Consider the following 14,577-nt stretch of genomic DNA (forward strand, 5'->3'; position numbering starts at 1 on the left):
TTTCTACAACAAATAGTTTTATTCTTGAGACTACTGTCACATTTATACATGATTGTGTGGGTTTTATGTGAGTGTGTGGATATTGTATGTGTGTGCATGTGTGTAGTGTGTGCAGTGTTTTTGTGTGTGTGCACGTGTACTTTCTAAATATAATTCAGTAGATGTCATTTGATGGATAGCTATCTTGACACACTCTACAAGTACTGAGAAATAATACAGGTCAAGGAAAAGATTAGTGGAGAGAAGCAAAACTTTTATGCTTAAACAACCCACACTCAATAACTTTGTGCTATATTGTCAAGACACTGTCAAAATGCTGTTTACGATTCTAATTTCCAATCAAAACTCCCTTTTACACCAGCTTCTAGAATATTAGTTGTCACATGAGTTTGCCAACTGTGGTTGTCTTTTTAAAAAAAACATGTCCACAGAATTGGAAAACATAACATCTGATTGATTATCAGCATCTTATGATCACGGAAGTCTGACGGTGCCATGCTTAAGAAGTATCCAGCATGGTCATCGTTCCTATGAGCACCACTAGGGAGTAACATCTACTGTTAAATATCACGGTGGCCTTACCCATCCTCTTGTTGATTCTCCTCAACAGGAACAGGTTGCTCTTTAGTTTTTCCATGCTGTTTTTGAAGAACTCGGGCTGCAGCACTGCGATTCGGCTTTTGTGCTTCATGCACCACACTGTTCATCAGGTTTTTAGGCACCTCAGTTTGACTCTCATTTGCTGATGTGCACGCCAAACTGCGATTCAGGTTTTGTGATACATGAATTGCACTGTGATTTCCATTGTCGGAAGCACGAACCACCCTTTGATTCTGGTCTTCTGATGCATGCACCCAACGGTCATTCAGCTTTTCTGCTGATTGCAACCTGATGACTTTCTGCTTATCAGCTTCTTCAATGTCCTTTAATGAAAATTAATATTGAGAATAAGTGACTTTAATTTTTTTTATTTCTCTTCAGGGAAAGAGTGTCTTGTCAGTATGTATGTCTGTGTATGGGTGCTGGGGATTCATACCAGGGCCATCAAACGTGCAGCAAGACCTCTAAACTGCTGAGCCATCTCTCCAGCCCAAGTAACTGTTGTGTTTTAATAGACAAAGTTTCCTACATTAATCTTTTCAATTCACTCATTAGTTTTCCTGTTTTTCCTTTTTTTTTTTAAAGTAGAAATGGTTTGTTTAGCTAAATACTCCAAGTTACAGTCCATTATCACAGGAAAGCCAAAGGAGCAGGAACCTATGGTAGCTAGCCATAGTCCATCCACAGACAGGAACAATGAATGCATGCATGCTAACACTACAGTCAGTCAAGACTGCAATATCCCTGGGCCCAGCCCAAGAATGGTGCAGTCCAAATTCACAGTAAGTCTTTCAAACACAGTGGCCCAAATTCAAAAAAAATCCCTCACAGGAATGACTTCAGGCCAACTTAATCTAGGAATTCTCTCATTGAAGACACATTTCCAAACTGATTCTACATTGTGTCAAGAAGACAATCAAAACTACCCATAAAAATGCACTTATCCTTACTTCCAATAACTTTGAGTACATCCAGAGTTATTCGACAATAGACAGAATACATTATGAAACATTCTTTCTCATAATCCAAATTGCTTCCATATATTTTAGCTGCTAAGTGGAATTTGTATACTGCATTAGATTTTTACATCCATTTGTCAACTAATGTGCATTAAGGCAGTCTCCATCTTTTGGCTATTATGAATAATATTGTCATGAACATCCATAATGTGTGATATATGTTTTTATTTCACCTTGAAATGCACTGAGAAGTGGAACTTTGGGCCCTTGGTTATCATTCATTTTAATTGTTTAGAAATTTACAACATATTTGAAATGTAATATTCAATATTACATCCACTCCAGTTGTATGAGGTGGTTCTATTTCTCCACATCTTCAAGAATCCTTACATTTGCCTTTAAAAAACAGAGTTATAACTACTACAGAAGAATGAAATGGAATCTACTGGATTAAGTTTACTTTGCTCTAAGTTTAATCATGGTAAATATCTTTTCCTGGTTTTTTGGCAATTTCTATTTCTTCAGGAAAACATATATTCAAAATATTGAAAGTTTCAAATGGGATTCTTTATCATACTATGGAATATTTCTATATATTTTATGAGCCATTCATGATATGTTAATAAAAATTATGAAAACATGACTTGCAAACCTATTCAAAATCATGTGTCTGGATTGTTATCTGTGTTTTATCATTTCATTTCTATCATGAAGCTCACATGTTCTTAGTTTGTGGAAGCTCAAGTTATTAATTTATTCTTTCCATAGGCACCATTTTATTGAAAATTTCATTTATGCATATAATGTGTTTTTATCAAACTCACACTCCATTTTCTTACTTCCAGTTGCTCCTATTCCATCCAACTTCAAGATTCTCCCTGTCACCATTTCTGTGTGTGTGAGTTTGTGTGTGTGTATGCATTCCTGTTTGTAGGTAGTCTTGCGTGTGTGTCTGTTTCAAAACCCAGGAGTTTAATTAGTGCTGTTCGTGTACGCAAGAGTAGTAGCTACCATGTACTGGACATGGGTAGCATTGCAGTGGCAGTGTATTTGAAGAAAACTTACAAAACTTGTTCAGCAGCCATTAATTACCAAATAGATTCTCAGACATGGATTGGGCTTTTTGACTGGGTTTTTACTGGCTTCATCTTACACAGGTATTGTGCATGAAGTCATAGCCTCTGTGAGCTCATGTACACACTTCTCCTACCATGTTTAATAAATAAAGTTCTATTGCAGATGTCCACTATCTACTGCGTACACTCCTTTTATCCTCTAATCAATAATCAAAAAATCTTGGGAGGAAAACGAGTGGTATTGATGGTAATACACTCAACAGCTAGCTACTGTTCTCTGTATTAATCACCATCTGCAAAAGGAAATTCCTTCAATGAGGGTTGAGAGATACACTAATCTATGGGTATAAAGATGGGAACGTACGGGACAATTTAGTACAATGATCATTTTGAAAAATAGTACTAGGTCTCCCTTATATCAATGACCATGGCAGTCAGAAAGTTTTGGCCTAGTTTACAATATTATTAACGGATTCCATCTTTTAGAGTGAGTATTAAATCCATGTCATTTATGTCACTATCACACCAGTGAGCATAACTTGCCAGTTCAATCACAACTAGGGTCTTCATTTTCAAAATCAAGGTTTCAGTGGCATATCTAGGGACTCTTTCTGACACAAAATCATAAAGATGTTCTTGTCTCACAACTTCAAGTTTCACCATTGTAGCTCTTAAATTTACATCCATGAGCTAATTTTTATGGATGGCATGAGGTAAAGAGTTACAATATATAAGTATATACATATATATATATATATATATATATTCATATATATATACATATATATGTATATATATATGAACAATATATAAGTTAAATATATAATTATGTTCTTTGCACCTTATTCAGCTTTGCCAAATTTCTTTGATCCTTCTCTAAATGCCAACTGACCAAAAATTAGGGTTAATTTTCTGGGCTCTCAATTTTATCCCATCGTCTACAAGCCATTATCAGAGTCTCTTCCTGATTAGATTTTAAACAGTAAATGTGAAGATAAGACATTATATGTAACCTAATTTTGTTTCTTTTTCAATAAGTAATTTAACTTTTTCATTTTTCAATGTTAGAATTAACTTAACATTTTTCTGAAAAAATACTGTATTTGATGCCATTGCAAATGGAAGTTTTGTAATTTAATTTTTTGCTGGTGTACAAAAAGAAAACTGATTTCTACAATAAGGTTATATATTGTTAATTTGCCAAACTTACTATTAGTTCATAAGTGTGTTTATGTAAAATATATATATATATATATATATATATATATATATATTAATATATGTAAATTTCTATAGGCCGTATTATACTTTCCACACATAGAAAACAATTCTTTATTTTTCATTTTTATTAGGTATTCTCTTTATTTACATTTCACATGTTGTTCACCTTCCTTGTTTTCTTCCCAGAAACACCCTATCCCTTCTCAGCTACCCCTGCTTCAATAAAGTTGTTTCCCTACCAACCCATGAAATGAAAGCACATCATACCAAAACTTATGGGACACAATGAAAGCAGGGCTAAGGGGAAAATTCATTGCTCTAAAATGCCTTTAAAAGGAAACTGGAGATAAAATACACTGGCAGGTTCACATCACACCTGAAAACACTAGAACAAAAAGAAGCAAAATACACACAGGAATACTCAAAGGCAGGAAATATTCAAACTCAGGACTGAAATCAACCAAGTCAAAAGAACTATACAAACAATCAACAAAACCAGAAACTGGTTCGGAAACCATCCAGTGGAAAAAGACAGCATTTTCAACAAATGGTGCTGGCTCAACTGGAGGTCCTCATGTAGAAGAATGCGCATTGATCCATTCTTATCTCTTCTACAAACCTCAAGTCCAAGTGGATCAAGAGCCTCCACATAAAACCAGATACACTGAAACTAATAGAGGAGGAAGTAGGAAAGAGCCTGGACCATGTGCACACAGGAGAGAATTTTCTGAACAGATCAATGGCTTATGCTCTAAGATCAACACTAGACAAATGGCACCTCATAAAATTGCAAAGCTTCTTCTGTAAGGCAAAGGGCACTTTCAATAGAACAAAACAGAAACCAACTTTCAAGAACTCATTGCAGCTATGGTTACCTACACACAACATACAGAGAGCAGTCCGAATGACAGAATGTACAGAGGAATGGCTCATGAGGCTCCATCCTTTTCTGAGGAGATATTGGTAGTTGATGGCTGGTGACGATGGGTGAAGTTTTTGGGTGGAGGAGGTTGAGATTCTGGAGGTTGATCACCATTCAGGAGATGGCTCCACATCCAAAAATATATGACCAGCAGTAATCACACTTGGTAGAAAAATTAAAAATGAACAAGAACATAGAGAAAAAAGGAGGAATAAGAGGAATGGGGAGATGAAAGAGAAGACATGAATTTGGGAAGGGATTTCAAATATGTTGGATGTCAAGAATGGGAGTATATGCTTTAAAAATTTATCCATGTGTTAGATTCACAAGTAAGAGATGACATCAACTTTAAATTATTAGAGTTTTAGTGTTACCAGCATTTTAGCAGAATACATATGTATGTATATATGTATGTGTGTATGTAAGTACATATGTATGTGTGTGCGTTTGTGTGAGTATTTATGTGTGTGAGTGTGTGTGTGTGTGTGTGTGTGTTTCAGAGAGACTAGATAGTTTCATGGGTCCAGGTAGTTGACACCAAGCCTGGTAACTGGAGTACATTTCCTGGAACACACAAAGTATGAGGAGAGAACCAAGTCCCGCAAATTGTTCTCTCTGTTCCATATTCAATAGAGCAGTCACATGACAACACACAGATGATTAGCTAAGTCTAATTTTTAAATTGTTAAATTCATTCATCGTTTCATTTCTATGCATTGGAGTTTTGCTTGTATGTATTTCTGCAGAGTGAATATGCCTGCTATTGCTCATGGGATGTTTATCTTGGTGCCTCAACACTGCTTAACAAAGGAAAGCAGTGTTCTGAATACACCTGACTTACCAAAAGTATTTCCTCTATGGCCTTCTGAAGCTCTTCTGGATCTTCTAATGAATATTCCGATTCAACTTTTGTCTTCCGGTTGCCACGTTTCAGTCTAAAAACCACATTTTAAATAATTATACTCAAAGATCACCTTTTACACAACAGAGTTCATGAAATGTGCAGATACTTTTCTAAAATTATTCAAATGAATGGATTAGTAACCATCACATTTCCAGCTGGAGTTGAAAATTTTGCCAAGATAAAATGTACAAAATGTAAAGAATAATTGGCTATGTTAACTTCTGGGTGAAGTCCCAGGGCTATAAAACATGAAAATTACAACCTGCATTCAGCATTTCCATATAGGTCCTAGATTTTCAGGTCCATATGAATTAACAAACACTACAATCTTTTATTGTGTTCAATATAGTGAAAAGTCTGACAGAGAAGCAAAGTCCTGCTGATTTTTCCCTATGGTTATCTCATGGTTTTCACATTTGAAATGGGGATAGGCACGATGACCAGAGAGATATCTCTCTCAATCTCCCTCCCACACACCTCTGTCTTTGTGTGTGTGAGTGCATGTGTGAGTGCATTGTGCTTGTGTTTGTGTGTGCATGTGTCTGTCTGTCTCTCTGTCTGTCTGTCTGTCTCTCTCTCTCTCTCTCTCTCTCTGTGTGTGTGTGTGTGTGTGTGTGTGTGCGTGTGCGTGTGCGTGCGTGCGTGTGTGTGTGTGTGTGTGTGTGTTAAGTGTCAAGATGGATTTGGGTTTTCTATGTATTGCTGCCTGAACCTGTCCTAGTATGAATTCAGGCTGACTAAAACCTTAAGGCAATCCTCATATGTTAAGTTTACCATAAAACAAAGATTAAATTAACAAAAGAAACTGCATAAGGCAGTTAGAAAACTGAAGAAAAAAAATTTTTAAAGTTCACTTTCATTTAATGTTGCGTTTTAAAGAAAATGAATACAACATGTTGACATGAAAAACTGGTTATGGGGTTCATTTTAATCAAACAACAAAGTATGGATTTCCAAATCTATGCTTTAAAGAAACTCTGATATTAACAATCTTCTTCTAACATTAACAACAAACAGAATCAGATATTGAATGAAAATCTTTGGTCCATACCAAAACTTACTGATGAATCTGTATAAACTCTATTTAAGTGGCTAATGGCCTCTCTATCTACTGAAACTATGTTTTGATATCCATGTTAAACTATTTATTTGTTCGTTATACAAACTAAAGGGATCTTTTCACTATACTGTGTGAAAAGAGTAAATAGAAGTGGAGAGTACAGTGTTCTATATTTCATAATTGTAAGGATTTTGATAAATCTCATTAAATATTTTCTTGATGATAAACCACATATTGTAAAGAAATGGGTGAGATTGAACTTATACTTATTTATCAGCAGACAATAGTAGCTATAAAATAACGTACTGTCAACAATCATTCACTTCCCCTAATGTGAGAAAACTGCATCAATTATTGGATCCATGAACTAAGTGCAAAACCACTCTACTTAATTTTCTACATCCAATAGTTTTATTCTTGAGACTGCTGTCATTTTTATATGTGGGTGTGTGTGTTTTATGTGAGTCTGTGGATATTGTATGTGTGTGCATGTGTGTAGTGTGTGTGTGTGTGTCTGTGTTTGTGCGCACGCGTGTGTGTACTTTCTAAATATTCTTCAGTAGATGTCATTTGATGGATAGCTACCTTGACACACTCTACAAGTACTGAGAAATAATACAGGTCAAGGAAAAGGTTAGTGCAGAGAAGCAAAACTTTTATGCTTAAACAACCCACACTCAATAACTTTGTGCTATATTGTCAAGACACTGTCAAAACATTGTTTGCTATTCTAATTTCCAATCAAAACTCCCCTTTACACCAGCTTCTAGAATGTAAGTTGTCACATGAGTTTGCCAACTGTGGTTGTCTTTTACAAAAAAAAAAAAAAAAAAAAAAAAAAAAAAAAACCATATCCACAATATTGGAAAACATAACATAAGATTGATTATCAGCATCTTATGATCATGGAAGTCTGATGGTGCCATGCTTAAGAAGTATCCAGCATGGTCATCGTTCTTATGATCATCACTAGGGAGTAACATCTACTGTTAAATATCACGGTGGCCTTACCCATCCTCTTGTCGATTCTCCTCAACAGGAACAGGTTGCTCTTTAGTTTTTCCATGCTGTTTTTGAAGAACTCGGGCTGCAGCACTGCGATTCGGCTTTTGTGCTTCATGCACCACACTGTTCATCAGGTTTTTAGGCACCTCAGTTTGACTCTCATTTGCTGATGTGCACGCCAAACTGCGATTCAGGTTTTGTGATACATGAATTGCACTGTGATTTCCATTTTCGGAAGCACGAACCACCCTTTGATTCTGGTCTTCTGATGCATGCACCCAACGGTCATTCAGCTTTTCTGCTGATTGCAACCTGATGACTTTCTGCTTATCAGCTTCTTCAATGTCCTTTAATGAAAATTAATATTGAGAATAAGTGACTTTAATTTTTTTTATTTCTCTTCAGGGAAAGAGTGTCTTGTCAGTATGTATGTCTGTGTATGGGTGCTGGGGATTCATACCAGGGCCATCAAACGTGCAGCAAGACCTCTAAACTGCTGAGCCATCTCTCCAGCCCAAGTAACTGTTGTGTTTTAATAGACAAAGTTTTCTACATTAATCTTTTCAATTCACTCATTAGTTTTCCTGTTTTTCCTTTTTTTTTTAAAGTAGAAATGGTTTGTTTAGCTAAATACTCCAAGTTACAGTCCATTATCACAGGAAAGCCAAAGGAGCAGGAACCTATGGTAGCTAGCCATAGTCCATCCACAGACAGGAACAATGAATGCATGCATGCTAACACTACAGTCAGTCAAGACTGCAATATCCCTGGGCCCAGCCCAAGAATGGTGCAGTCCAAATTCACAGTAAGTCTTTCAAACCCAGTGACCCAAATTCAAAAAAAATCCCTCACAGGAATGACTTCAGGCCAACTTAATCTAGGAATTCTCTCATTGAAGACACATTTCCAAACTGATTCTACATTGTGTCAAGAAGACAATCAAAACTACCCATAAAAATGCACTTATCCTTACTTCCAATAACTTTGAGTACATCCAGAGTTATTCGACAATAGACAGAATACATTATGAAACATTCTTTCTCATAATTCAAATTGCTTCCATATATTTTAGCTGCTAAGTGGAATTTGTATACTGCATTAAATTTTTACATCCATTTGTCAACTAATGTGCATTAAGGCAGTCTCCATCTTTTGGCTATTATGAATAATATTGTCATGAACATCCATAATGTGTGATATATGTTTTTATTTCACCTTGAAATGCATTGAGAAGTGGAACTTTGGGCCCTTGGTTATCATTCATTTTAATTGTTTAGAAATTTACAACATATTTGAAATGTAATATTCAATATTACATCCACTCCAGTTGTATGGGGTGGTTCTATTTCTCCACATCTTCAAGAATCCTTACATTTGCCTTTAAAAAACAGAGTTATAACTACTACAGAAGAATGAAATGGAATCTACTGGATTAAGTTTACTTTGCTCTAAGTTTAATCATGGTAAATATCTTTTCCTGGTTTTTTGGCAATTTCTATTTCTTCAGGAAAACATATATTCAAAATATTGAAAGTTTCAAATGGGATTCTTTATCATACTATGGAATATTTCTATATATTTTATGAGCCATTCATGATATGTTAATAAAAATTATGAAAACATGACTTGCAAACCTATTCAAAATCATGTGTCTGGATTGTTATCTGTGTTTTATCATTTCATTTCTATCATGAAGCTCACATGTTCTTAGTTTGTGGAAGCTCAAGTTATTAATTTATTCTTTCCATAGGCACCATTTTATTGAAAATTTCATTTATGCATATAATGTGTTTTTATCAAACTCACACTCCATTTTCTTACTTCCAGTTGCTCCTATTCCATCCAACTTCAAGATTCTCCCTGTCACCATTTCTGTGTGTGTGAGTTTGTGTGTGTGTATGCATTCCTGTTTGTAGGTAGTCTTGCGTGTGTGTCTGTTTCAAAACCCAGGAGTTTAATTAGTGCTGTTCGTGTACGCAAGAGTGTAGCACCATGTACTGGACATGGGTAGCATTGCAGTGGCAGTGTATTTGAAGAAAACTTACAAAACTTGTTCAGCAGCCATTAATTACCAAATAGATTCTCAGACATGGATTGGGCTTTTTGACTGGGTTTTTACTGGCTTCATCGTACACAGGTATTGTGCATGAAGTCATAGCCTCTGTGAGCTCATGTACACACTTCTCCTACCATGTTTAATAAATAAAGTTCTATTGCAGATGTCCACTATCTACTGCGTACACTCCTTTTATCCTCTAATCAATAATCAAAAAATCTTGGGAGGAAAACGAGTGGTGTTGATGGTAATACACTCAACAGCTAGCTACTGTTCTCTGTATTAATCACCATCTGCAAAAGGAAATTCCTTCAATGAGGGTTGAGAGATACACTAATCTATGGGTATAAAGATGGGAACGTACGGGACAATTTAGTACAATGATCATTTTGAAAAATAGTACTAGGTCTCCCTTATATCGATGACCATGGCAGTCAGAAAGTTTTGGCCTAGTTTACAATATTATTAACGGATTCCATCTTTTAGAGTGAGTATTAAATCCATGTCATTTATGTCACTATCACACCAGTGAGCATAACTTGCCAGTTCAATCACAACTAGGGTCTTCATTTTCAAAATCAAGGTTTCAGTGGCATATCTAGGGACTCTTTCTGACACAAAATCATAAAGATGTTCTTGTCTCACAACTTCAAGTTTCACCATTGTAGCTCTTAAATTTACATCCATGAGCTAATTTTTATGGATGGCATGAGGTAAAGAGTTACAATATATAAGTATATATATATTTATATTCATATATATATACATATATATATGTATATATATATGAACAATATATAAGTTAAATATATAATTATGGTCTTTGCACCTTATTCAGCTTTGCCAAATTTCTTTGATCCTTCTCTAAATGCCAACTGACCAAAAATCAGGGTTAATTTTCTGGGCTCTCAATTTTATCCCATCGTCTACAAGCCATTATCAGAGTCTCTTCCTGATTAGATTTTAAACAGTAAATGTGAAGATAAGACATTATATGTAACCTAATTTTGTTTCTTTTTCAATAAGTAATTTAACTTTTTCATTTTTCAATGTTAGAATTAACTTAACATTTTTCTGAAAAAATACTGTATTTGATGCCATTGCAAATGGAAGTTTTGTAATTTAATTTTTTGCTGGTGTACAAAAAGAAAACTGATTTCTACAATAAGGTTATATATTGTTAATTTGCCAAACTTACTATTAGTTCATAAGTGTGTTTATGTAAAATATATATATATATATATATATATTAATATATGTAAATTTCTATGGGCCGTATTATACTTTCCACACATAGAAAACAATTCTTTATTTTTCATTTTTATTAGGTATTCTCTTTATTTACATTTCACATGTTGTTCACCTTCCTTGTTTTCTTCCCAGAAACACCCTATCCCTTCTCAGCTACCCCTGCTTCAATAAAGTTGTTTCCCTACCAACCCATGAAATGAAAGCACATCATACCAAAACTTATGGGACACAATGAAAGCAGGGCTAAGGGGAAAATTCATTGCTCTAAAATGCCTTTAAAAGGAAACTGGAGATAAAATACACTGGCAGGTTCACATCACACCTGAAAACACTAGAACAAAAAGAAGCAAAATACACACAGGAATACTCAAAGGCAGGAAATATTCAAACTCAGGACTGAAATCAACCAAGTCAAAAGAACTATACAAACAATCAACAAAACCAGAAACTGGTTCGGAAACCATCCAGTGGAAAAAGACAGCATTTTCAACAAATGGTGCTGGCTCAACTGGAGGTCCTCATGTAGAAGAATGCGCATTGATCCATTCTTATCTCTTCTACAAACCTCAAGTCCAAGTGGATCAAGAGCCTCCACATAAAACCAGATACACTGAAACTAATAGAGGAGGAAGTAGGAAAGAGCCTGGACCATGTGCATCACAGGAGAGAATTTTCTGAACAGATCAATGGCTTATGCTCTAAGATCAACACTAGACAAATGGCACCTCATAAAATTGCAAAGCTTCTTCTGTAAGGCAAAGGGCACTTTCAATAGAACAAAACAGAAACCAACTTTCAAGAACTCATTGCAGCTATGGTTACCTACACACAACATACAGAGAGCAGTCCGAATGACAGAATGTACAGAGGAATGGCTCATGAGGCTCCATCCTTTTCTGAGGAGATATTGGTAGTTGATGGCTGGTGACGATGGGTGAAGTTTTTGGGTGGAGGAGGTTGAGATTCTGGAGGTTGATCACCATTCAGGAGATGGCTCCACATCCAAAAATATATGACCAGCAGTAATCACACTTGGTAGAAAAATTAAAAATGAACAAGAACATAGAGAAAAAAGGAGGAATAAGAGGAATGGGGAGATGAAAGAGAAGACATGAATTTGGGAAGGGATTTCAAATATGTTGGATGTCAAGAATGGGAGTATATGCTTTAAAAATTTATCCATGTGTTAGATTCACAAGTAAGAGATGACATCAACTTTAAATTATTAGAGTTTTAGTGTTACCAGCATTTTAGCAGAATACATATGTATGTATATATGTATGTGTGTATGTAAGTACATATGTATGTGTGTGCGTTTGTGTGAGTATTTATGTGTGTGAGTGTGTGTGTGTGTGTGTGTGTGTGTGTGTGTGTGTTTCAGAGAGACTAGATAGTTTCATGGGTCCAGGTAGTTGACACCAAGCCTGGTAACTGGAGTACATTTCCTGGAACACACAAAGTATGAGGAGAGAACCAAGTCCCGCAAATTGTTCTCTCTGTTCCATATTCAATAGAGCAGTCACATGACAACACACAGATGATTAGCTAAGTCTAATTTTTAAATTGTTAAATTCATTCATCGTTTCATTTCTATGCATTGGAGTTTTGCTTGTATGTATTTCTGCAGAGTGAATATGCCTGCTATTGCTCATGGGATGTTTCTCTTGGTGCCTCAACACTGCTTAACAAAGGAAAGCAGTGTTCTGAATACACCTGACTTACCAAAAGTATTTCCTCTATGGCCTTCTGAAGCTCTTCTGGATCTTCTAATGAATATTCCGATTCAACTTTTGTCTTCCGGTTGCCACGTTTCAGTCTAAAAACCACATTTTAAAATAATTATACTCAAAGATCACCATTTACAAAACAGAGTTCATGAAATGTGCAGATACTTTTCTAAAATTATTCAAATGAATGGATTGGTAACCATCACATTTCCAGCTGGAGTTGAAAATTTTGCCAAGATAAAATGTACAAAATGTAAAGAATAATTGGCTATGTTAACTTCTGGGTGAAGTCCCAGGGCTATAAAACATGAAAATTACAACCTGCATTCAGCATTTCCATATAGGTCCTAGATTTTCAGGTCCATATGAATTAACAAACACTACAATCTTTTATTGTGTTCAATATAGTGAAAAGTCTGACAGAGAAGCAAAGTCCTGCTGATTTTTCCCTATGGTTATCTCATGGTTTTCACATTTGAAATGGGGATAGGCACGATGACCAGAGAGATATCTCTCTCAATCTCCCTCCCACACACCTCTGTCTTTGTGTGTGTGAGTGCATGTGTGAGTGCATTGTGCTTGTGTTTGTGTGTGTATGTGTCTGTCTGTCTCTCTTTCTCTCTCTCTCTCTCTCTGTGTATAACTGTGTGTTAAGTGTCATGATGGATTTGGGTTTTCTATGTATTGCTGCCTGAACTTGTCCTAGTATGAATTCAGGCTGACTAAAACCTTAAGGCAATCCTCATATGTTAAGTTTACCATAAAACAAAGATTAAATTAACAAAAGAAACTGCGTAAGGCAGTCAGAAAACTGAATAAAAAAATGTTTTAAAGTTCACTTTCATTTAATGTTGCGTTTTAAAGAAAATGAATACAACATGTTGACATGAAAAACTGGTTATGGGGTTCATTTTAATCAAACAACAAAGTATGGATTTCCAAATCTATGCTTTAAAGAAACTCTGATATTAACAATCTTCTTCTAACATTAACAACAAACAGAATCAGATATTGAATGAAAATCTTTGGTCCATACCAAAAATTACTGATGAATCTGTATAAACTCTATTTAATTGGCTAATGGCCTCTCTATCTACTGAAACTATGTTTTGATATCCATGTTAAACTATTTATTTGTTCGTTATACAAACTAAAGGGATCTTTTCACTATACTGTGTGAAAAGAGTAAATAGAAGTGGAGAGTACAGTGTTCTATATTTCATAATTGTAAGGATTTTGATAAATCTCATTAAATATTTTCTTGATGATAAACCACATATTGTAAAGAAATGGGTGAGATTGAACTTATACTTATTTATCAGCAGACAATAGTAGCTATAAAATAACATTCTGTCAACAATCATTCACTTCCCCTAATGTGAGAAAACTGCATCAATTATTGGATCCATGAACTAAGTGCAAAACCACTCTACTTAATTTTCTACATCCAATAGTTTTATTCTTGAGACTGCTGTCATTTTTATATGTGGGTGTGTGTGTTTTATGTGAGTCTGTGGATATTGTATGTGTGTGCATGTGTGTAGTGTGTGTGTGTGTGTCTGTGTTTGTGCGCATGCGTGTGTGTACTTTCTAAATATTCTTCAGTAGATGTCATTTGATGGATAGCTACCTTGACACACTCTACAAGTACTGAGAAATAATACAGGTCAAGGAAAAGGTTAGTGCAGAGAAGCAAAACTTTTATGCTTAAACAACCCACACTCAATAACTTTGTGCTATATTGTCAAGACACTGTCAAAACATTGTTTGCTATTCTAATTTCCAATCAAAACTCC

At 35.3% G+C, this 14,577-nt stretch overlaps 1 protein-coding gene across 1 annotated transcript in view; it reads right to left on the reverse strand.

The window, feature by feature from the left end:
• The window catches only part of LOC143433950 (uncharacterized), a 290,476-nt gene that overhangs the window by 237,339 nt on the left and 38,560 nt on the right, over positions 1 to 14,577 (reverse strand). The window contains exons 12-15 of the mRNA XM_076928190.1: positions 12,777 to 12,870; positions 7,754 to 8,094; positions 5,620 to 5,713; positions 583 to 923 (exon numbers count right to left, since the gene is read on the reverse strand). Of these exons, the coding sequence (XP_076784305.1) occupies positions 583 to 923; positions 5,620 to 5,713; positions 7,754 to 8,094; positions 12,777 to 12,870 (870 nt within the window). The remainder of the gene's footprint in view (positions 1 to 582; positions 924 to 5,619; positions 5,714 to 7,753; positions 8,095 to 12,776; positions 12,871 to 14,577) is intronic.

This window comes from Arvicanthis niloticus, unplaced genomic scaffold (genome assembly GCF_011762505.2).
Source record: "Arvicanthis niloticus isolate mArvNil1 unplaced genomic scaffold, mArvNil1.pat.X pat_scaffold_65_arrow_ctg1, whole genome shotgun sequence".
NCBI lineage: Eukaryota > Metazoa > Chordata > Mammalia > Rodentia > Muridae > Arvicanthis > Arvicanthis niloticus.